At 54.8% G+C, this 24,968-nt stretch overlaps 1 protein-coding gene across 1 annotated transcript in view; it reads right to left on the bottom strand.

Annotated features, from left to right (window-relative positions):
* Positions 1-23,323, bottom strand: part of RBPMS2 (RNA binding protein, mRNA processing factor 2) — a 28,067-nt gene extending 4,744 nt beyond the window's left edge. The window contains exons 1-6 of the mRNA XM_030497647.1: positions 22,980-23,323; positions 10,460-10,537; positions 9,737-9,775; positions 9,091-9,153; positions 7,384-7,534; positions 6,601-6,749 (exon numbers count right to left, since the gene is read on the bottom strand). Coding sequence (XP_030353507.1) covers positions 6,601-6,749; positions 7,384-7,534; positions 9,091-9,153; positions 9,737-9,775; positions 10,460-10,537; positions 22,980-23,039 — 540 coding nt within the window. The 5' untranslated portion in view covers positions 23,040-23,323. The remainder of the gene's footprint in view (positions 1-6,600; positions 6,750-7,383; positions 7,535-9,090; positions 9,154-9,736; positions 9,776-10,459; positions 10,538-22,979) is intronic.
* Positions 23,324-24,968: the final 1,645 nt, after the last annotated feature.

Below are 24,968 nucleotides of genomic sequence, written 5' to 3'. Positions count from 1 at the left end.
GGGATAACGCAGACACCACCAGCTCACTACAGCCAGCCTTGAGCTTCCATGTGCAACATCTGTCCCAGAAAACAGCTGGAGAACATGAATTTGTGCCTTTGCCTGCCACCTTCCAGGGACCAGATGAAACATGCAGAAGCGAAGAGACTCTCCCTTGCTGCAGTGCAAGACCAGCACTACCTAAATGGTAAATGGGATACACACCCCATCAGTGCTTCACTTTCCTTGTCAAGTCCTCCATTGCCTCTCCCAAATACCCTCAGAATTTAAATTTCCCATCTTGCCCACCATCCTTATGGAGAGCAATTCCTTCAGCAGGAAAATAAGAGGAAGGATGGATGGCCTGAATACAGAGATCCATCCTCAAGCCACATTTAGCTCGGGCGGCCTGCCTTTCCTCCTTAGTTACTTCTAGGTCTGCTTACCTTTGCTTTGCTCAGCATCTTGTGGTGCGCAGAGCTATCCCTGCTACTGGAATGGACCCAGCCACCTCCCAAGGTACAAGAAAGGCTCCCTGTGCAGGCAGGGACAAAGCACAACATTGTGCTCCTGGGAGCTGGTGGGACCCCAACCAACATGTCCAAGAGCTGTATCTAGTTACCAGCTGCTGATGTGCAAAGTGGCACCTTCAGCTGTGCTGCTGAGACAGCCTGACCCTGGAAAGCCACTGGCACATTACGATCACCGCTTCCCCCAGGCTGCAGGTCACTGTGTGCAAGCCTTGGGCACACCACAGTGGTGGCCAGCAAGAGCTGCCCTGCTCTGCTCCAGGTGGAAACACAGCTGACACGGACACATCCCAGGGCAGGCAAGGACAACCTGCAAAGGTGCACCCATGAGGTACTAACGTCACCCATTAGCACTCTCTGGACACACACTTCCAGGCTCAGCAGTAGGCACTTCACCCAAGCCACATGCTTGTAGGGTCCTTCAGGGGGCTGGGTTAAGCAGAGGAGCATCCAAACACTTGCATGCTGATTAAGACCCAAGCCGCTCAACCCACCACCAAGAACACCTGGCTGCAGTTGAGTCAAGCACATACATCCCCCAAGGCAGCTATGGTGAGAGAGGCTTTGAGGACATCTCACACCATGTTGAGGAGCACAGAGAAGATGACAGGCACTGATCCATCCTGTTGCTTAGGAGGAATGTTTTAATAGGCATCCATCCAATGCTTTGTACCCCTCTGGGCCTTGAGGCAGCTTATGCTGCAGCTCATGGAGCCATTCCCATCTCAAAGGCCACAGCAAACAAGCATTTTTCCTTTTCCCAGACTGGACATGAGTTGTGCTGCTTCCCTTTGGGTTGAGCTAGGGAGAACCCATGCTGGCCACAGGTCAGGGAGTCACTTCAGATGGCATCTCGGTCCAGCTCACTCATCAGGTGTGATTTAGCAAGAATGGCTGCTCAGCAGGTACCTGGAGGAGCCAAGAGCATCTCCTGCCTGCTCTTCTCTGAGTAGGAGGAAAGGGCTGGCTTAGGGAGAGCTTGCTCAGGGCTGCCTGGCCAGCTATGCCAGCACTAAGTCACTGGAGTTTAGAAAGACATGAAGGTCTTGAGGAGTGCTTCACAGCTCTGGGAAGCATGAAGGTTGCCCAGAAAGAATAATCCTGCAAAGTCCTACACAACAGCTCCAACAAACAGGCAACAAGTTATTAGGTGTGGAAAATCCATCACTGTCTGCAGCCTCCCATCCAAGGAAGGTTCTATCAGAGCTCAGCTGACACAACATGAAGTTCAGGAGATTTTTACAGATGAGACCATGAAGCAAGTCCAGAGGTCAGTGGTGCACAAAGGCAGATCCCCATTGTCCAGCAGATCCACCATGGCCATTGCTTGGTGCTTCAGGGCTCAGCCAGGCTGGTGGTACCAGGCAGTCACACACCCAGCAAGTAGCAGCCTCCAACAGTACGGTACTGAAGGAGGAGCACCTGAGCCTATGCCAGCACATCTTCCCTGTACTCCCAGTTCTCACCAGATCACAGCCACCATGATCTGCCTCAGTCCATCCACAAGAGCAGCCACTGCTCAGGAAATCCAGCTTGCTCTGAGCCAGCCCCCACAGTGAACAAGAGGGGAAAGATTTTTCGGAGCACTGTGTTCTTTGATCACTGGGCTCTGCCTCAACTCAGTGCTGGGAAGCCTTAGGGTCCTCCTGGGCTCCTGCACCACCACCATATAGCCATGGTCCAGGACTGCTCCATTCACCCACCACTTGCTTGTTCAGGTCCTAAGTTCAGACACCCACCTCCACCACCTCCTCAAAGCCTCCAGACAAGGCTGCTGCCAGCAGCAGCAACATGGATGCTCTGAGGTCACCTTGGGCAGGCCACCCCCTAAAGGATTAGCATCTGCAACCTGCTTCCTGCCTTGAAAACACCCACCCCAGACAGTCTTCTGGGCTCTGGGTACCCAACATGTCAGCCTAGTCTCCTACAAGCACCACATGATAACCACCACCAGCACCAGTCATGTTCTTATGAAGTCTCCTACTGCCCACTCAGAGCCCGGCTTAGCAGCGCTCCAAAACAAAAGGTTTCCCATCAGAGATGCAATGCAGCCCAACTTCATCACAAAGGCAATAGTTGTTCACCTGGTCCCAGCAGAACATGACAAGCTGCATTGTTATCTCTATGACTGTGTCAAGCTCTCCCCATGAGACCAACTCTGCACATCTTTGCACCTCACAGTCTTCCAAGGGCAAAGGCAGACCTGGCCTCCCATCTTTGTTGAATTCTTTCCCCAACATCACAACCACACAGAGGAAAAACCACTACCCAGTACCACTGCAAGGAGAAGCGAGCCAAGACTCAGTTCCTTCAGTTAGAGCTGACCACAGTAACCATCCTCCCTGACAACCAGTCCCAAGCCAGGCCTTCTTCCCCCTTCACCTGTGATGTCAGGTTGCAAGGGAGAAGCCAAGCTCCAGGTAGGAACTTGCTCCATTTCCAGTAACTGGAGAGGAAAGAGGTGAGATTAGACCCATGATTAAGGGCAGGGTCTGTCCCGGTATGCGATTCTGGAACAAAGTGACCGGCAAGTGCTGTTGTCTAATGTGCCCGCTAGAATTTAGTTGTGTGCTATTACTATCACGTCACTCACCTCCCCCACCGTGTGCCAGGAGTGAGATCAAGCTGTATTTCTGGTTGCCCTTGAAGGGTCATAGTTGGGGAGAAACCAGGTTTCCTTCACACCAAGCGGCAGGGTTGCCTCTGCCCTGGCTCAACCAGGCTGCTCCCCTCCCACCAGCGGGACCTGGCTGAGCCTGGCTCAGCTGGGAGGAGTTGATGTAAGATGGTGCCATGCTGTGTGCGCCATGTCATGTGCTGCCAAGTTGGAGATGTGGGTTAGAAAGAAGGCCTGGCATCTCATTCCCCAGGCTCTGGTGGGTGGGTAGCGTGAGGCCCATGCACTGGGTTGCCAAGGAGATACGGGCTACAGAGATGGGCAGAAGCTTGCAAATCCCATGGTGCACCTTGGAGGAGAGATGGTTACCTTACCAGTCTTTCCAGACGTGGCTGCCATCATGCTTAACACTTCTAGGAATGGAGCTGTAGTACAGCCACTCCACTAGCTGCAATAAGGCATCACTAGGGTGTCCCATCTTCAGGGACAGCTCTGAGCTTCAGGGCTAGCCTGCGCTGGCATCATGGCTGGAGTTCACTAGGGACATCAAAGGAGGGATTTGAGAGAGGGTGGGAGGGAGGGAAGGCAGAAGGGACAATCTTAAAATCAGTAGAGTCCCCACAACTAGAGGCCCTCAGTGGCGCAGGGTCAGGCCACAGTCATATCTGCAGCAGCCAGGTGCCTGCTGGGAGCATCACCAACAGTGCGGTCTACAAGCAGCTCACCGACAGCTCCCATTGCGCCAGGCCAGCCCCGCACCATCTCCTGCCCCTCGTCACCCCTGTCAGCCATCTGGACAGCTCTCAAGAGGCTGCATGGGTGCAGAGAGCAGCTACCTCCGCTCCTGCTCACTACCAGACTTGAACACAGATACAGGAGGACAAGCACCGTGGGTTTAAATCTTCTGCACCAACCTCTTAGTTTAGCTACAGCCTCCAACTTCACACCTGCTTCCGGACTGATTGCTATGGAGCTGCTACAGCTCTGGCCATCCCCCTTGAACATCCTCCAGCCAACACTAGTATCAGGAGGAAGAACTGCAGCTGTCCTGGAGAACAACTCATGTGCCCACCACCCCACCAGCAAGGTAAACCAGCCCCTACCAGTGCGAGCAGAGGGCTTGGCACACCAAGACTAAGGTTAGCCCAGTTTGTGAGCAAAAGTCACTTTGCTGACTCGCTCCACCCTGCCCCAGCTCTGCAAGGGAGAGGGCTCCAGCCTAGAGACTGGGCAGCTTGGACCTGCCAGTCTGAATAATGTTTAACCCCATAAAACTTTATTGGTAACATATACTGCGCCAGAACGTCTCCCTGCGAGGTCACTGCCAGCTCCAGCCCAAACCAGCAAGGAGCTCCTGTAACTGCTCGTCCAGCCCAGGTACTCTTGGAAGAAAGCTGGGTCCAGCCACGTCCTGGAGAGGCTACGCTGGCTCCTTAAATGCTGACATGCCCCCAGGTCTTATGGACCTCCTTGGGCAAGGAGTCCTACCTGTACAGGGAGCTCCCTGGGGCCTCAGGGTAATCATTGTGGCCAGAAGAGCTCTTTGAAAGCTAGTAGCTTGCCAACTAGAGGGCAGGAACTAAGACCCCAGAGGGAAAAGATGTGGCTGAAGGTGAAGGCCTCCTTGACACCCTCCACTTCAGGAGGGTGGGTCCCCCATCATGCACCATAAAGCTTGGGGTCTAACCTTTATGCTCAGGGTCCCCATACAGTCACCAATGATCATCCTTGAAGGAACTGCAGTAATGGTTTCACCTCCCTGGTGAGGGTGGTGAGGTGCTGGCACAGGGTGCCCAAAAAGCTGTGGCTGCCCCATCCCTGGCAGTGCTCAAGGCCAGGTTGGACACAGGGGCTTGGAGTAACCTGCTCTAGTGGAAGGTGTCCCTGCCCATGGCAGGGGGTTGGAACTGGATGAGCTTTAAGGTCTCTTCCAACCCAAACCATTCTATAACTCTATCATCCCCTCAACCACCTCAGCCAGGGCAGAGGGGCAATTCAACTGGCCACAGCCCTTAGGCTCCATCACCCTACACAAAAGGGGCAGCAAAAAAGAAGACATCTGCTCTCTTGGGCTACCACAGAGCACACACCTGTAGTTGTGGGCACCATCAGTAACTTTCAGAGAACACCAGCAAGCACCAGCCTCCTGGTGAGGGACCAGCCTGGCTCTGGAGGCCCTTGAAGAACAAGCCAGTGCCTGGCCCTGCCTTGGGCCCCGTGAATGTCTTGCCTACCCTGCAGAAGCTTCAGCCCATAACTAGCTCACCAGTAGAAAGGCAAAAGCGGCAGAGGCCTGCAGGGGTGCAAGGGGCAGGACAGACAAGCCTACACAAGCCAGGAGCTTGCATCCCCTCCACTGCCTCCATATTGCATTTGGGAGACAAGCTTGGGTTGAAGCTGGGCAGTCACAGTCAAGACACTTGCAGGAAACAAGAGGATGCCAAAGGGCCAACCAAGCAAACCACTGGCCAGGTGAACAAGGTGAGGGGACACAGCTTTTCCTCTCAATTTGAGCAGGGAAGCTAAACCCCCACCAGAGAGCAGAGGTCTAAGCCCAGAGTCCCACTGCGCTAGTCCCCCATGGCATTACTACAGGAGCAGAGACCAAAGCAGGCAGAGCACAGCTGGCTGGTAACACCAAGCAGGGCAGGCACAGGGCCTCCAGTTTCTCCTGCACAACTGCTCTAAACCAAGCACCTTAATCTGGAATTAGGACACTACTTCGCTGTTTTGGCTTTCCCTTTGCATTTCCATGGGTTCAGGGGCTTCATGCTTAGCAGGAGTGCTGGTCTTGGTACATTAAACCATTCCAGTTTCAGACCAGTACAGGCATCCCTACATCTCCAGCTGTCAGCAACAGACCCTGGGACACCAGGCAGTGGGTTGAACCACCACCAGCATTTCCAGAGGCTCGTAAACAGAGTGACCCTCCCTAGCCTGCATCCAGGGTATATAACACTGCCCCATCAGAGCTCCTCACTGTGGCAAGGACTCACTCATCTCCTGCAGGACCTCCTCCTCCAGCTTCAAGAGCATTTGAACTGCTTGGCCCTAAGGGGGTCCCAGCTGAGCCCCTCAGCTTCAGCACCGAGCTAAACCTGTTGTCTTTGCCATGACTTCAAGGAGGACATTTTACTTGCTGGCAGGTAGTTTTTCTCCCAGCAGTCCCAGCCTCTGGCCACAGGGACCAAAGCAGCCAGCCCAAAACTGAGCCCTGACTCTCCCATCTGCCTGCCTCCTGCCAGGAGGCAGGCTGGACCTCCAGGTCAGAAGTCATCATCCAGCCCCGAGAGGCCACATAGACCCTGCGGTTTGCCCCAGGCTGGGGGGCCCCAACACACTTGGGCCAGGAGAAGGCTCTGCCCAGGAGCCAAGGTGCGGAGGCCAGGGTCGGACCAGCCAAGCAGAGCCCACGGGAGTGAGCTCCGGGGCAGGGCAGAGGGGAGCCAGGTTCTGGCACAGGGAGCGACTCACCTGAGCGTGAAGAGCAGCAGCCGCGGCGGCGGCCGCTGGGTAGGTGAAGGCAGCGTGGGGGATGGCAGGGGTCAGCTCCGTGGTGTACAGTGGGTACGGAGCCCATGCCTCTGGCGACGCTGGAATAAGAGCTGCTCCAGTCAGGTCATCTACACAGCAGGAGACAAGGCGGCAGCAGCTCAGTCGCTGGCCCCAGCAGCTTGCTTCAAGGGGTTTCCAACCCCAAGCTGAAGCTTTGCACTGAGGTATAAAATCTTGCACCCCTGCAGCATCTCTGTGACCAGCTGCTCCTCCAGCCTTGCCAAGAGAGGCCAGGAACATGTTCCATCACTGCTCAGCTCCCCACATGGGCTTTGGACAGGCTGGGTCACACACACAGGACAGGGCTGCTGCCACAGGATGGCAAGACAGAGGACAGGGCTTTCAGCACCACATTACAGGCTGCCCAACAAGCCTCAGCAGGGCTGCTCACCCCACCAGGCTACACTGAGGGCACATGACACAAAACCCATCCTTTCTGCTTGGCACCTAGGGATGATTTAAAGGACTTATGATATCACTTGAACTACCAAAACCAGCTCTGCTCTCCCAACACTTCTAGTGTTGGCCAGAAGCCTTACCAGATGCCTGTTACTCTCTTGCAACCCTAATATGCTGGCCTTCTTGCACCAGGCATATTTCAGCCAAAGCATACATGCATATGGTTCTCTTTCCACCCTGTCAGCATTCCCGGGGTTGGGCATCTCCCATGATGGACCAGCCATGACTTCAAAGCATACTCACAAGGGTCCCGTGCAATGAAGTGTGCGCCCAAGGCAGGGTGGATGTTGGTTGGGTTTGGCGTGGCCATCAGCTTGCTCTTGGCCATCTTTGTGTTGGCTTTTGCAAACTCTAACCGCAAGGTCTGGGGGTTCTCTGGGTCGAAGCGGATGCCCTGTCACAGAAGAAAGCACAGGAATCTCTCAAAGGGGAGGTTTCCAATCCAAGCACAGGCTGTGTCTATCCATAGAGCAAGGCCCAACCAGGGAACCAAGGCCACCATGCTGCAGCCACATGCCCAGATTTTTGTCACCTCACTGCAACACTCGAGCTCCCATATGCTTGTATTTCTATGTTTGGCTGGCCTAGGACCACTGTTTCCAGCACGAGGGACACAGTTTTGCTCCTTATGTGCAGTTCACCAACCAGCATAGCAGTGATGTCTACCAGCACTGGTCAGGAAATATCCATCTGCTGGAGCTGGGATAACCCATCTGTACTGGAGCTCCTACCTGTAGTGCTGCTACAGGCAGAGACACTAGCACATGCTGCAGTGCCCAAGGCAAGGTCTACAGCAGAGCAGAACCAGATCAGCAAGTCTTGCTGCCTAGCTCCCACATGGTATGGGGATAGTTTTGAGTATGCCTGCCATGTCAACCATCTTCAGGTCTTTTTCTTGAGCTGCAGCAGTTTGGAAACACTGTGAATGTGCTAAAGAGCCTATACTAGACAGCTTTGGCCCTGCCATGCAAACAGCAGCATGTGTGTTTCCTTCCTTTCTGAAAAAAATACCTTCTGGCTGCAGAGGTCTTGGCAGATCAGAGTCCAGGACAAGGACCTGCTCTGCTGACCTGCCACACACTTGTCACCTGGGCATTTGGTAAGCGAGGCTTTAACAAGGCCACTAGCATCATGCAAGTCCTACGGCCACATGACAGACCAGCTTTGAACTGAGCCTGTTTCTCTACCCTCATATGCTGGTAAGCTTGCCTTAGAGCTTCAAAAAGCTGATGTCAAACACAAGTTGAGCTCCACATGCCTACTTAAAGCATTACAGGGTGTCAACTGGGTATCACCCTGTGCCTGGGAACCACGTATGCCCACAAGACCTCTCTTCTCATCTGTTTTCCAAGGATTGGTTCCCCAGAGAAAATCTGGCTGCTCCAGGTACCCCAAGCAAAGCCCAAGTCAAGCAAGGATGAGCGCCCACCTTGGTGCTCAGTGCTCCTTGAATAGCAGCTCTGGCCACATGTTGACACACATAGGTAATACATGCTGATTTGAACAAGGGGGCTCTCTTAGTCCATCACTCTTCCTCATACAGGAGGGAGCACTTAATGGATAAGAAATAGACTTTACAGACTGGATCTTGTTACCAGAGGCCAACTGTTGAGTTGCATGCCAACTCGAGAAAAGAAATAGATGTTCTCTCCTCATACCCTCAGAGGCCCTGAAGCAGTCTTCCAGTGGTCAGAAACTACACCTACACTAAGTGTAGAATAGTTTGCATTCATTTGCTCACGCTGATGTCAGCCTTAAACAGCTCTCCTGCCTCCCTGGTGAGATGCTGCAGGACCATTTAGCTTCTGTACCCAACGGCACAGCTGAGACACCCTGACCCCTTCTCATGCTATAGGCAAGCCAAATACAACTTTAGCCCACAGCTCCAGGCCTAGCTACAGCATATGGCCCCCAGACTTCCAGGGGCCTCCCAGCATATCAGGTACTCACATTCAAGGCGTTCTTTGCTGCTTCAGCACCAGCCCGGCTGTCAAAGGTCACAAAACCAACTGGCTAAAAGAAATAATTCTGATTTTAGTTTGGAAACCTCTTCCAGCTCCTCAGGCTACCTGCTACCCCCCCTGCCCCAGACAGCTTACAGCAAGCAATAGAGACCACCTAAAGCTGCAGAGGGCCTTCACGTAGGGTTTGAAGGGTCTTAGGTCATCTGCCCAAGATTCTTGCTCTGTGTCTGCTCCCACCACACCAAAATGCTTTGGCATTCCTGCAGGCAGGGGCACTGCTCATACTGGTAGCCCCCAGCAAGGGTACCCCTTGATGACAAGGGGGACTTTTTAGGTTGGGGATTAGGGTGGGACTGGGGAAGGTTGCTGGCAGCACAGGGTTTGAGGCTGAAGCATCAGGTCTCATCCAGCCCATATGGCCCCTAGGAAGCAATAGAAGATATGGAGCCATTCAGCATATGCTGAGAGTCTGGGGCCACCAGGATAGTGGAGGTGAGCAGAACCCTGCTGTAGACATGGTGCTAAACACGACAATGCTTTACATAGTGAAATAGTATCCGTCCCCCTCCCCTCCCCTCATGTCTGGTTTTCTAGCAAAAGCCAAGAATACCCAAACTGGAAGGAGGAGATACCTGCTTTGAAGTTAGCTTGATCAGTGACCCTTCATAACCCTGCAGAAGGGAAGAAAGCAAGTCAGTGTCAGGTTCCTGAAGGAGCCAAACTACAATCGAGACATGACACGACAGCTCCAGGAGTTCGTATAGCACTGAATCCTTCACGAGGCAGGGTTTTGCAGGAGGAGTAGGTACATTAACACTTCTTTCCGACCAAAAAAGACTTAGACTAGACTAAGGGCAGAGCAGGTATCTTAGCTAGTCCATTCTGGCCCTTCGGGAAGAAATCCCATTTTCTAGCCCTTCATCAAGCTACTAAGATGAGCACCCTGCTGGGCTAGTGCCTAGAGAATACAGAGCACCCCATGCTAGAAGAGTGCAAATAAGGAAACCCCGCTTCCCCCAAGGCAGCCTACATGTTGATCTAGTGAAGGATGGAGAGTTAGAAGATCAGGACACATCCTCAAGGAAGTACTGATCCAGTTCGGCAGCAGAGCTGGTCAAGCAGCCTTCATCAAGCTTGGAGATGGCATGATTTCAACAACTGTCTCCAGGGAGGTTCCCCAGCTGAGCACAAGCCATAGGCTACTATGCTGGTTTCGTAGCACGCTCCCCAAGCTTTCACAGAAGGCCAACCTTCCCACTTCATCTTTTCTGCCCCTCCAACAGAGACCCTGACTGCAAGGTTGGCCACAAGACAGCATCTTTCTTACTAGAGACCAAATTTGAAAACCTTCTTACCTTGAATGGTCGGAAGAGTAGGTAGAGCTCTCTGGGCTTGATATCCACAGGAAGGCCACTGACAAACAGTGTCCGTACCTAGGAGAGAGGTCAACGAGGTCTACTGAAAGGAGATGCTTAGCACGAAAGCAGAAGTACAGAGCACAGCTCCGAAGCTAGGTGCAACAGCTAGGAGTAAGACAGCTTGCACCAAAGGTGGCGTTGCAGGCACCAGCCTTTCCCTACTGTAGAGGAGCGCTGGCCAAGATAAAATACACTCACTCCTTTCCTCCATGCCACAGGGGATTTAGACCTTTACAAATAGTCCCCAGCAGAATAGTCTGGGTTGATCAGGGCATGGACACCAGCCTCATAGCCTGACTGGACTTTGATGACTAAAACTTGAAAAGACCATAGACTGCCAAAAGCACTAACAGAGTTTGACACATATCGATGGTCCACAAGAGACTAGCACCTCTCTAGATCTTTCTACAGATCATACAGTAGGTCTCCTTGCCTTAGCCTATCCTGGCACTTCTGCCACTGATTCAAAGAGAGCCCTCAATTTTGAACAAAACCTCACTGCTATACTCGCATCTTTTGACTCCTGCAATGGCCCCAGAACATCACTGGGAGGATAGGTTTGGGGTCCGTTCCAGCTCCTTCACCAACATGCATCAGATCCTTCAGAAGCTGCTCCCAAACCAGCTCTGAAGAGTGTTTGTTCTATTGTGCCCAACCAAAAGCCAGCTGTGCTGCACAAAGTCCATGGAGGCTGCCGCTCTTTCCAAGCTGTAGAAGTCATGTACTGAGTCCAAACACACTCAGCATGTATAAGCAAGAATTCAGTACCAGAGGAAGATTTCAATCTGAAGTCTTGAAATTATCTATGATAGTTCACATGAATAGCCAGGAAGAACAAACAGTACTGAAGGCTCATGGCCTGGGAGAACTCAGTCAGACCATCATAGCCACCTTCTCCCTACACACTGGGAGACATTGGCCTGGCAGCGTGTTTCCATAGGAAGCAGCATGATGAAGCCTCCAAGACTTCTCATAAATCAGCACAGAGCTACGAAGGGAAGTTATGCACAGAGGTCACAAAGACACTGGTGATCATTAACAAGGACCACGAGACCACAAGCACAGCTCAGCCAGCACTGATAGATACGTGAGGTGAGATAGAAGACTATAGTAATGAGATGGAGCTCTGTATTCCTCACTTTTCATTGCATAGGGATGTCACCCTCTGAGCCAGTCCCAAACAAACCATGAGAAGTTCATGGAGCAATACCCAAATGCTCAGAATGGCACCAAATAGTGCCACTTTTGAGCTGCAAAACACACAGCCAGACCAGGAGCTCTAAGCGAGACCTCATCTCCTGGACTGTTCCCAGGCTGGAGTAACCCCACTGCATTCGCAGGGCAGGAAAACTCTGCTCCCACATTTTAGTTTCCACTCCACCATTGTCCCTTCCCAGACAAAGTGAGATGCATCTGACACATGGTTAAACCTCTTTTGCCATCCAAGTGAGCAGCACACACTTGCCCTGCTCCTGGGCTAGAGACAGCAGACACCTGAGAGCACAGGAGCATTCAGCAGAGCTTCTTCACCCTATAACTCTGAAGGCAGCCTCCTCCAAGCAGGGAACTTTCTCCTTTTTACAGGAGAAAACACACAGCTCCTTGAGCTCCTGTGCCCAAGACGGTCCTGCCAGGGCAGGGAGTCACCCTTCACATCAACTCAGGGCAGCTTAAGCCCTCCAGGACAAAAAGTAATCATGAAAGTCTTGGGTCCTCTGCCCCTCTTGCTCTCTGTGCACACCAAGATTAAGGGCTGCCATCACCCAGTGAACACCCCAGTGGGCTGCTACCACTCCCATTAGTATGCAGAGCCCTTCTCCAGCCTGGTGTGCCTCAAGACTGCTGCAGAATGCAGCCACTGAGCACCCTTCCCTCCAACACTGGCTTTCTTCCCGTCCCCTCCCTGATTCCTCAGTATGAATGGCCCTACCACACACCCCAGCTTTTGCTGTGCCCTGTCTAGGGAAGCAGGATGCTATCTGAAGCACTCCAGAAACACTTTCCATGCCCAGGCTCAGGCTGACAGTATTCCCACCCTGCCCAGCCCCTCATTTGATGCTCCGATGGATCACTCCAGGGCCACCTCATGCCCAGACAGAGCAGGCAATGGCACTGTCTCTCATCGCGCTGGCTGCCTCCAAGACTTTGGCGCTTGTGCTTCAGCATCAGCTACATGGAGCACTCACAGTGCACAGTGCATTCCCAGAAGACACACGGCCATCTCTTGCAGGGGAGAACTGTGCAGTGTGGTGGCACACATGTGCCTTAGCCATGTGAAAGCACCATCCCTTTTCAATATTTCAGGATCTCAGGACCCCAGAATGGATGTTTCTTCCAAGCAGATAGAAATCTGCATCCTGTTGGGTCTCTAAATGGTCCCATGATGCGTCAGTTGATAAGTCCTTGCAACAGGCGTGCCAGAATGGAAGACGCATGGCTGCTCAGGGAAGGGGAACTCAGCTACTCAGAGCCCTTACAACAGCCTGAACAGAGCAATGCAGGTGCCTAGAAAAGCTCTTTGTCAGAGTAACAAGCTCCTAATGCTAGTCCCATAAGTTGCTACCAAAGACAGGAGCAAGAAACCTTTTCTCAAAGGCCAAAAGCTTCCCTTGGCCTCCACCAGTCTGTCACCATACACTGCAGAGGGAAGGGTACCTCAGACAACCCGCAGAACCCACCAAGGGCTGGCATCACCCCAAAGAGAGCCTGGAAACCACCAAATGCCACCAGCTAACATCTTCAAACAAGGTTTCCCCGAAGGGTCTCAAGAAAGACTAAGGAAGGTCCCCGTTCAGAAGAGCTTGTTAAAGGTGATGAGATCAAGTGGTTCGTTTTCCGAGATCTCCGCAAGTGGTCTAGAAAAGGGTGAGGGGAAAGTGAGACCAAGTTACCCAGGGAAGGGAGGGTGAGGCTGGTGGGACCCGAGGACAGAGCGAGGTGAACCAGAGGGAGATCGCTTCAGAGGCAAGGTGCAAACATGGCATCAGCAGCAATCAGAAAGCAAGGAGATCTGGGTTATCCCACAGGACAAAAGCAGGAGGCAACTTGCGCATTGTGGGTAGCTCTGGTCCAGCCTCCTCCCCCTGCTCCAGAAAGAGGGAACTGTAGATGAGAGCAACAGGGTCTGGACAAGCATCTGCCAGTGGATTAGCTGAACTAGGACCCTCCAGTCACCCCTCTGCAGTCCTGCAGGCTTTGGGAGGCCACTAGGACCAACTAGGGCCAATGAATCCCACCTTCCAGCCTTTGCACTCAACATGCCAAGACAGGGTAAGCTTCTGCTTAAATAAGTTTGCCCTGCTTCAACTCCCTGCCACCAACCAGCAGGTTCAGCCTCCCCACAGAGCAGCTGGAAAAGTCACATGACAATAAGAAAATCCATCCTGAGCAAGATCTGGAGCTGCCTGGGCCAAACTGCGCGTTCAGCAGGAACTTGGAGAAGATACAGCAGAAGCAGATCTCCAGGAGTACCCCATTCTTATGCTTGCTTTTAGACTCCAGTGGTACCAGCCACTCAAGATGTCAGGCAGGAGCCACCCCATCTCGCCCAGGATGGCTGATCTGAACAGGACACACATACAGGAGGGAAGCAGGGCAGGGAGCAGCTCATGCTCCAGACAGCCCCACGGGGTCACACTGCTGCAGGCCCTGCACAAAACACTTCCCTTTCCCTGTCCTGCCCCCTCTGGGGATGTCCCCAGTCCAAGCACCTGGCAGGGATGGAGGAGAGCCATGGAAAACAGGACTATTGCCAGGAGGAACAAGACCATCTAGGCCATCTCTTTGAGAGGGAGGATCCCAGCATAGCTTCCCACGCAGGAGGGAGGGAGGGACAAGGACAAACCCAGTTAGTGCTCAAGTGGCTCTGAAGCACTCACACAGCTGTGTCTTCCAGAAGATACACACATCTAGTGTGAGCACAGCCAAGTTCTTAGCACCAAAGCTTTAAGGAACCCAAGCAGCAACACCTGCCTCTTCCTACCAGAGGTCAAGCAATGCCAGGACATCAGCATGGGTCTTACAACATCCACATCTCCCAGCCATGTCTGCTTTTAAATAAGAGCTCTTGAAAGGGCCCCAAGAGGAGCCAGGCACTGCCGTGGAGGCCAGCAAGGGTCAAGTTATGTGAGAAACATTATATGTGAAGGCATGAGTACCCAGCTCCAGCGAGGCTGCTCTGGTGGGTTTCCAGCACCAGGCTTCTGTTAAGAGACTGCTCCAAATCATCCCAGAAGCCAACAAAGCTGACCCTCCCCTCCTGCAGGATCAGCCCTGCTTTTGCATAGCTGTGGCTTCTCCAGCCCCCCAAAATCATCTGGTCCTGGGGCCATGCTCCCAGCACCTGGAGCACACAAGCCTTTACCACCAGCAGTTAGGAGATATCCAAGTACAGCTACAGCAGGAACATGCTCTAGTGCCCACACTATACCTCTAGACACCCCCTGCTCCAGGAAACCACCCCAGCTACATGCCTGGACACAAGCCATCTCCCACTCGTTCACACCAATACATCCACTGAGACTTCTCCCTATGCCAGCAGCCAAAGGGAGCCCCGTGCCATCCTGCCGGCGACAGGGACAAGCTCAGCCGCAGCATCCCAAAGGCAGTCCTTGAGGTGACAGCAGCTCAGACACATGGGCTGCAGCTCTTCCCCGGGACAGCATCGCAGTGGGGTGCCCAGTGGCACCCGGGGCCACCAGCAGAGCCGCAGGGGGAAACAGAGCCCAGGCCACTTGACGCGAGGCCGCTGGAATGCAGCGAGGCTGCCCCAGGAGCCAGGACTTATAAGGCAGGGAGGCGAGCTGGCAGAACAGGGCTGCAGGGAGCGAAGCACTCAGGATCCCAGCCACAGGGCTTAAAAATGGGACAGCACCCACATCTCACTGCCCCATATGGGACATGGGGCTGCAGGGTTCCTGTCCTGGGAAGGTTTGCTCCTCAGCACATCAAACTGTCCAGGAAACCCAGCAGAGGGGAAACTGGGGCAGAGAGATGGCTGGTCTGGACAGCTTGGCAGAAAAGCAGGGCAGCCACAGTGCCATGGAGCATGCTTCCTGAGGGGAAGAGGCTTGCTAACAGGCTCTGTCACCACTCCGTGCCTCAGTTTCCCCCCCACCAGCAGGGCTCAACAGCAAGGAGGCTGCAGGAGCCTGCTTGCAATTTCAGCACTGGGTCCTCAATCTCCATGTCCTCAGGCAGCTCACAGGCCAGCAGGCAAGGTAGCCCTGAGTCCCAGCACAGGATCAGACCAAGAGCCGCTCCAGCCAGTAAGCCCCAAGCAGCAACATGGCATCCCACACACACCAGAAAGGTGTTCACCCATCCCCAGAGGGCAAAGAGAGCCTCATATAATCCCCAGCACTTGAAGCAAGGAGGCATTTCCCTCTGAAATCAGCCTTTTGTACTAAAGGCACCCCAGGACCCACATCCTGCTCTCCCAGAGGGGAGGAAAGCAGGCTCACCACAAGCGTGCAAGCAGTTTGCTCCCTGAGGCTGGGGCATTTCACATGTGTCGCCACTTGTAGCTGGATCAGCCCACCCCAGCACAGCTCTTCCCAGTGTCAGGCAGGGGGGTGTCAGCAGGGCTCAGCAGCCCCTGTGGTCAGGGTAGGAAGGCATTGGAGCAAGGGGGAAGCAGGGAGAGGCACCAGCCCTGCCGGGGGAGCAGGAAGCACATGTGAGCCGATAACCTTGGGCACAACGAGGCAGAACCCAAGAATAGTCCGTGGCCCTTGCAGAGGAAGTGCTGCTGGTGCAGCTCTGCCCTGCTATTGAGTGCCATCCCCTGCATTGCTGCAGGACCCCATGGAACGGATGGCACACCGTTTCACCCAGGGGTTCAAAGCTGTTTGGGGAGGTCAGCTCTACAACTCCCAAGGAATTACTGTCCCAACAGGGCAGCTCCCCAGCTCAGAGAGATGCTGGTTGAGCATCCTCAGGATGCCATTGCAGCCTTCCACCTTGCCAAGAGGTGCCTAAGCTAGATTCTGTGCATGAGAATCACAGACAATATGCTGAGGGATGCTCACACCCATGCATGTGCTGCCCAACCCATGGCACTAAGCCCCTGGCTCCAGAGACCTAGCAACACACATGCCACCCTCTGATGTTCAGGGACCTACAGACCCCTTTCTCCATCGGCTGGAGCCATGGACCCTACCCACAGGTCTCATACCAGATAAACCTGCTGCAGGCCAGCTCCTGGCATTTGTTGTCCTGCCAGCAGACAGAGATGAGACAAGTTCCTGCCAGCCTCTGCCCAGAGAAGAACACACTGGTCTGGATGCAGGACCCTCACAAGGTACATTCTCACCTCTTAAGCAAGTAGATCTGTTTTGCCCTGCCACAAGGTGATTTCTGAGTGCTTTTCAGTCCTGTGGCTCCTCTGCCCACAAAGGCACTCGAATATCTCCTTAAACCAACCTGATTTGGGGCAGCACACCAATAGCCATGCCACAGCCCCACGGAGCATGCCTAGTACCTCCACAACCCAACAGCAAGCAAGTCTCTCACAAAACCCAAGTGATGGCAAGCTGAAGGCTTGCAGCAGCTCTCTGCTGTTGACAGTGGTTATTGGAGTGTCACCCCAATTACAGGGAGACCTATGGGGACACCAGTAGGATGACAAGCACCCACAGGACTAAGCCACCATTGCATCAATGCAGTTCTTGGCAAGACAGCCCTCCCCACTGCCCAGTGGCCCTGTGCTACCCAAATATGGGCCAGGAATGCCAACCCCAAGCAGCGTCATGCCCTGATCTCCCGGTGCACCACAGGGCAGCTCCACACAGACCCCAAGCAGCCCATATAACATAGATGCAAAACAGAGGCAAGACAATGATCCCAGAAGGAGGGCCTGGGGAGCAGGGTAGAGCACACAGCAAGAATGGATACAACCCACAGCCCAAGCTTTAAGGTGCCCACAAGGAACAGGTCACGTCCCAGCCAACTCTGCACTGGCAGGCAGCGAAACCCTGGGAAGTGAAGTTTACTTCTCTCCTCCAGTACTCCCTAAAGGAGCTGGGTGCTCTCAAACTCCACAGTTTGTTCTGCACTTCAAGCCACTGCTACAGGTGGCGTGGGGGAGTCACACTTTCAGACAGACACTGGCCTCCTGCCCTTGAAAGCAGATGGGACCAACACACATCCCAGGCCAACAGCTTCTGACACACAGCTGTGCACCAAGGGCCAACCCCACACTAATGCAAGAACCCATCATCATGTCCTTTGTGGCACAGGATTGAATGTACCACCCCAAACTAGGAGATGCAACATCTTCATAGCCTCTTCTGGGCTATGCAGCAGGGCTGGAGATCCTCCTCATGTGTAAGACTGCCCTCCTGGGTCCTTGGGTTTCCAGCAACCATAGCCTGTGGCCGGGTAAGCTTGGGCTCAGTGATCAAGGGAAGCAATGTGCAAGGCCAGCACATATGGTCCCATGCAACTGTCCTCTAGAGAAGCCCACCCCAGCAGCCACTGGGCTGGCTGGAGGCAGGAGCTCATATCCCTGCTTGGCCACCCTGCCCTAGCACAGGACAACAACTGACCCGTTGGGCTTGAAACTGTTCCTTCGCATAGAGCGCACAGCAGAGGTCAACATCTTGTCCCTGTCCACAGAACTATGTGCAGGTGATGATGTTCACTAGACAGATGGACAGAGCAAGCCTCAGCACCATCCCTGCTCCCATCTCCAGGCAAGAGCCAGTGGGTGAGCCCTAGGGCTGAAGGAAGCCTCACCATCTCAGACACACCAAGAAAAGCCCAGACCCTGCATAAGCCTCTAGCTCTACATGCACTGCCCTCCAGCCACCATCCAAAGCACCACAACACCCCTCTGCTGGGGTGAGCTGAGGAGAAGAGGCCTGGGGACAGGCAGCATCTCAACCACATCATGACCTCCTCCTTCTCAGACATGCTGGGCTAGCTCAGGATCACAGCTACACCAATACACCTCAGCATGGCCCTGGTTCAGCAGCTCCAGTGCTGGGGCTGACTCCCACGACCCTGCTCCCTCACCAGGTCCAGATTCACAGCACTGGGAACGCAGGAGGAATTTGGCTTCAGCCATTCCACATGGCACACAGGTCTTTTAAAGCACAAATGAATCTTTTCCATTTACAGCCTCTGCCACATGAGACTGCAGAGAAGTCTACCAAGAAGGCTACTGGGTCCCAGCCAGCGCCTGGTACTCCTGAAGAGAAGGTGCTGACCACTGCATGAGATGCTGACCACCTCACCTCCACACTCACAGCCTGGTGAGGCTTCAAGCTGAAGCCTTTACTTCAGGCCCCCAGAGGTCCAGGACAGGCAGAAGCATTGGTCCATGATCCAAGCAGCAAAGTCTTCATGACTTGGCATGGCCAAGACCAGCAAGCCTAAAGGATCTTTCGGCTCCAAAAGTCCTCTGTACCAGTTCCAGCGAGAATCATACTGGACCTTCCACACTGCTAGTTCCTCTAGCAGAGGCATGAGGAAGCACAGCAAAGCCTGAACGACTCTTAGCTCCCTTCCAGACACCTCCAAGCATTTCTGAAGCTGGGCCTCATTTACTAGACCAGCTACACAGCCAGGTAGCAGGAAGACCAGTTACCCATCACAGGGTCTAGCTGGGATATCGATGCTCCAAACAACTTAGACTCATGTCAAAAACTTAGATTTGAAAAATCAAGAAAGAAGAAATAAGCTTCTTTACAGGGTATTTACAGAGGCACCAGGACTTGAGGAGATAACAGGGAGATTCCCACATCCCTCCCCCAGTAAAAGCAATCATTGATACACCAAGAGGAGGTCTGGGAACGCACCAGTTCCCAGAACCTCTGTGTGCATGGTGACTTCAGGGTATTTGCTCAGCCAACAATCTGTCACTAACAGAAAGCTGCATCTAACATTGAGGGGACTTTTATGATGCATGAAAACAGTTCTAAATCACCATCCTGCTTCAGGAAGACCAAGTACAAGATGATTAGCAAGCGGTGAGCATAACTACTACACCCTCAAGTTCTTTGTAGCAAAGAGCAGGATCACAGAGTTATTCGGCTTCAGAAATTACATTAACCTTATTTGTTTCAAGACGGAGAGCTAGAATCCATGCATGCAAGAGGTATCCAGGTCCACTCAAGCAGAGATTACAGAAATCAAGAGATGCCTGGCACCTGTCCATGAAGTGCTACAGACATCCAGCACGTAACACAGGCTGCTCACCACTGGCATTCCCATGTGGTTCTGGCACCTCCAGTGTGCAACAGCTACAAAAGGCCAGGGATGAAACACTCACTACTGCAGAGGCGGGCTGGGAGCAAAGAGCCTTCTGCCTCCCCTACCAGGGCATCTTTAACGGGTAACATTGCAGCCTTGCTGTGGACCAACAGGGAAGATGATCCTTTCCCAGCAGAGCTTCACCAGTTAGCTTCTCCTGGTACTCATCTTACATTTGATGCTTTCCACATTCAGCAGTCCATGATGTCCAACCTACCACGATAGCAGCAGCCACCGCCTATGGAGTTGCAAGCAGGCCCTTGAGACCAGCCAAGGGAAGGAGGCAAGAGGGCACATGGGATAACCACATACTTCAGCCACCTGCTTTGTGCATCTAGACAACCAGCTCCAGATTTCCCCTGCTCCCCATGAACCCAAAACTGTCCAGTGACCTCCTGGGAGAACAAGGATGAACTTCTAGAGTAGAAGCAACACTTTTACATCAGACATCTGAGACAGCAGGGTGAACACACAGGGTCCTTACTGCAACACGGCCACAAACACAACACATAGTGTCCATGGAGAGCAAGCAAGGTCCTCCAAGGGCTGGGGAACGCTCTGCCTGCAGCAGGGGTGCGCAGCACCCAGGCAGCTCCCGTCTCACACCACCCCTCAGGAGTGCGGGACATCGGCTGTCACGCAGATTGGCAGCTGCCTGGAAAACTAAACAGAAGATAGTAGCAAGTGGGGAGGGAACAAGCTTGGGGAGGTGTCTGGTGAGGAACAGCAGGGACTGACATTAGGCCCTGTTTGTTTAACATTCCCGTTAACGACCTCGAGAGGAGCAAGAGGCATTCCTGTCCTCCGCATGTCACCGGGCAGGAAGCGGTTGCGAGATCCAGAGGCTTGCAGATAAGATAAAGGGAAAGGCTGAATTTGGGAGCTTAGCCCCACACCATATCTGGGGCACATGGCACCCTTCTGCAAACACTCAGGGGGGCGGCAAGGGAGGCTCATGGAGGGGGGGGAATGGAGGAGTGTCTGCAGTGCCAGGATCTGGCTGCATTATCCACACAATACGGGAAGATATTCCAGCACACCTCCTGCGTACGCTGGGACTGAAAGATTCCACTTTGCACTAAATGTATTTATCACTCTGTATCAGAGGAGGTCCGGGCAAGAATTTGGGTTGGATCTGGAATTAAGCCCCTCAGACCACATCAGGACCCTGAACACAAGGTCACTCCTTCTGCCACCATTAGCTGATTCTGCAGCAAGGAATGGCTCCCAGTCAGCCAGGAGGATGTACAGGGAAAACAAACCATCAGAGGGCTCCCACAGGCTCAGGGTAGACACCACAAAGCCCAGCCAGCAGCTCATCACCCACAGTGCTATTTGTGATAGATCCTGGCAGAGAGAGTGCTTTCCAGCAGCAACCCCATCAGGGATGGGGATGCCCCCATTAGTCCCATCCCACAACCTCTCAAGCATCCTCAGCCACCTCTATGGCGGTCAGTCCTTTGCTGCACTCCTGGGTGCAGCACTCAATGAGGCTGCAGACCATCTAGCAGGGTGGATGGAACCATTCCCCTCCAGCACACACCCAGAGGTAGCATGATGGAGAACAAGGACTGCTTCTGTTCAACTCCTGCCCCATTCCCAAGGGATGTAGTCTTTAACTGTTTTCCAGCCACTAAGCATCGCTCCAGAGAGGACTGGCCTCCCCAAAGGGCTGGGATTTCCAGGCTCCCAAAACGCAATGGCTTCCAGCACCCGCTTTGCCAGACCATGACCCAGCAGCAGGGAACAGGCCAGCACCAAGAGCTCATCCAGCCACCACCGGTGGGGCACCAGGCCAGCGGGAGCAACGCCACTGGGATGCACCAAGCAGCATTGACCTCGGGGAGCTTTGCAGGCCAGTGAATAATTGGATCAAGGATCCGCATTGTCCTGTGCACACACGTGCAGATCCCACAGAACCCTCGGTACCAAGCCTCCAACACCGAGGAAGCGGCACGGGGTCCCTGGTGCTTGGTCTCTCCCCACCCACACCAGTGCCACGCAGTGAAGCTGGGACATGTCACCAGCAGCATCACATCATCTAAGCCCTGCTCCGCGCAGGGTGGAGAAACGCTACAGCCACCACCTGCCAATCCATTCCACCCCATTACCCACATCCCCCCATGCTGGGTTGGAGACGAGTGGGTGCAATAGCCCCAGGACAGCTGGTGCACGGGGACCGTGTGGCCCCGGTGGGTGGTGGAGCAAACCAGGCGCCATGTTGCGGTGGTGTGAGCGCACGGCGCTCTGGAGCCAGTGAGGGGAGGGGACATGGCACCTCCCTGGGCATGAAGACTGCAGCAAAACGCTGCCGAGGCCAGGCATTTTCCAGCACCCTCTCCAAGATGGATGGCAGCGGGTGACCCACTGCGCCAACGCCTGCTGGAGGGATGCAATGAGAGAGGCACAGTGCTCGCAGTGATGCTACCAACAGCCAGGGAGCAAACATGCTGGGCTGCAAGCTCAGCTTTGGCATGGCGCTATGGACAAGCGACCCTTGCAAGCCCTCCTAGCACAGAGTCCAGCAGCAGCCAGGCTCCAGCTTGCAATGGCCATCTAAGGGAAGGAGACTGCTGGCAAGGCAGCTAACAGCCCTCCAGCCCCAACTAGGCTGCCAACAGAGAGCTAGGCAAGATCTCCCCCACCATGGTCCAAGTGTACCCACATGGGCAGAGCAGTGCCTAGGTACAGGAGCCTGGTGCCCTCCAGCCACAGGGACTTGAGGACAGGATGCTTTGCCCACGGGCATAAGCTGGAGGGAGCAGGGACCTGCCAACCCCCTGCCCCGCAGGGCTACAGGGACATGGGGCTGAAGAAGGGGCTCCCAGTCCCTGCTGCCTCCCCGGGATGGCCCAGGGGTGCCAGTCCCAAGAGCTGCTCCCAACGCCCTGCCCGAGGTGCTTCAGCCCCGGACCGCGACGCTTTGTACCCCGGCTCCCAGCTCGGGGCAGCCCCAGCATCCCTTCTGTGGGCCCCGACGACCCAGGGTTGCCGCTCCGACGCCGTGTGCTCAGTTCCCCGACCACGGCGTTGCGCCCTGGCCCGAGTTCCCCGATGCCGCGGTGCTTAATCCCTGACGCCTCATCTCCAATTCCCCGACGCCACCGTGCTCTATCCCCGGTCCTCCACCTCCGACACCCCATCCCCGGTTCCCCAACGCCCCGATGCTCCAGCCCCGCCGTGCCTCGTCCCCGGTTCTCACCTCCTCTTCGACGTTGCCGCTGCCGTTGGTGTGCTCGGTGTCCTTGTTGAGGTTGCTCATGGTGAGGTGCCGGGGTAAGGAGGCGAAAGGGGTGGGGGTGGTACCGGCTGCTCCGGAGCTCCGGGGGCCGGTGCGGGGCCGGTGCGCAGGGGCGGTGCGAGGCGGTGCTGCCCTCCCGGCTCACATGCGGCGTCCCGGGACCGCGCCGCTGTTAAGGGCCCGGTCGGGGGTAGCGGGGCCGAGCGGAGCGCAACGAGCCGCAGCTGCGGGGCCGACGCGCCCCAGCCCCCGCCGCCTCTCCCGGTGCCGCCGCCGCCGCGCACCGAGCAGCGGGGCCGGGACCCGCCCGCCCCAGCCCCGCCCGCGCGGGGCCGCCCCCGGGCCGCCCGCCGCCAATCCCGGCCCGGCCCGGCCCCGGGGGAGCGGCGCCGCTTCTGTCTTCTTGTTGGGAGTTATTTTAATTATTTTTTTCCTCCCCCCTTTCTACGAAAAACTTTCTCAACTTTGATGAACTTTTGGGTTTCGACTTTCTTAAAGGGCCCGCACGCCCCTCCGCCCGCAGCAGCGCCGGGCTGCTCCCCCCGGGCACCCTCGGGGCGGGGGGAGGTGGCTGAACCCCGCGGGGGTCCGAGCGCCCGAGACCCAGAGACACAGAGGGGGGCCCCTCTGTGACCCCCTGAGGAAATCCCCAAGCCCCAGGAGCAGCAGCCTCAGGAGCTTGGAACACGGGTCCCATAACCGCGGGACAGCGGCCCCGCATCCCCCCAGATGTGACGCTGAGACCCCGGGAGAGCAGCCCCAAATCCCCCTAAACAGCAGCGCCTGGTTCCCTGGGGACAGCAGCCCAATTCGTCTTGCCAGAGCTGCCCCACATCCCCACAGACAGCCGGTGGGTGCCAGGAGCACAGCCCTGCTCTCAGGCCTGCGAGGACAAGCGGGGTTGAGGCACGTTCATCTTCCTGCCCTTCTCCCTGTCCACATCAGTGCCTCACCAGCCTCATCCTAACAAAGCAAGCAGGAAGATGAGCATGGGTTGGGCTCCCAGCTCCTGGACAGAGATCCCCACCAGATCTCTGCCCGGTAGCAAGGGAGAGAGAGGGAGCAGCCCGACCCATTCCCACCTCTGCTGTGACAGGCCCCTGTGCGATGCAGATGTGCAAAACCCCAAGGGTTTGGGGTCAACCCACCAAGTACAGTTTGGAACTAGATGATCTTTAAGGCCCCTTCCAACCCAAACCATTCTATAACTCTAAGTGGGAGATGCTCAGGGAATCTGAGCCACGTTAGCTTAACCAGCATTGCTTGTACCCAGTCCTTGCTGCTTCCTCAGTGCTGAGGCTTGGTGAAACATCATCCCTACCCTGCCCTAGTGATCCATAGCCCCCCTGAGCTGCCAAAGCAACGTGTACTCCTAGCCTTTGGCTTGCCAGGATTAGCCCTGCCTGGAGCTGCTCTAATGCACTCATGGCCTGTGCTGTCCCAGTTTGCATTGAATGTCACTTCAAAATCAAACTGACCCCATGACCACCCCTAAGCCACCATTAGCTGTAGCTGAGGGATAACGTTTTGCTCATGTGCATGTCATGAAGAGGTGTGAGCTTAGCTGGGGACAATCATAGCTGATTTCTCCATTCACACCTGGCTTTAGGGTCCTGTTCAAGCCTCAGCCTCTGTCTTGCTTTACCAGCTGGTTGTGCAGAGGCTGTCCATGAAAATTTAACCCTAACCTCAGCCATCTCCATGCACAAGCATCATCCAGCACAACCCATGGAGCTTCACGTCCAGCACCGCAGGTGACCTGCAGGCAGCACCATTACTGGGGTGGTTCCTGTAGTCAAGCAAGTGCCTGCGGCATGGTGCGGTTTCATTGCAGGAGGTGTGTTGGAGGGGAGGAAACATCCTCCTGGGAACGTTGGCTTTGCATTTCCTTGCTTTCTAGGTTAGGGCTTTTAGCAGCAGCTGTTTGCATGTGGCACCACGGATTTGTGT

This window comes from Strigops habroptila, chromosome 9, assembly GCF_004027225.2.
Source record: "Strigops habroptila isolate Jane chromosome 9, bStrHab1.2.pri, whole genome shotgun sequence".
Taxonomy (NCBI): Eukaryota; Metazoa; Chordata; class Aves; order Psittaciformes; family Psittacidae; genus Strigops; species Strigops habroptila.
Note: the sequence above shows the minus strand (reverse complement) of the source record. Positions and strands in the feature narration are given on the sequence as shown.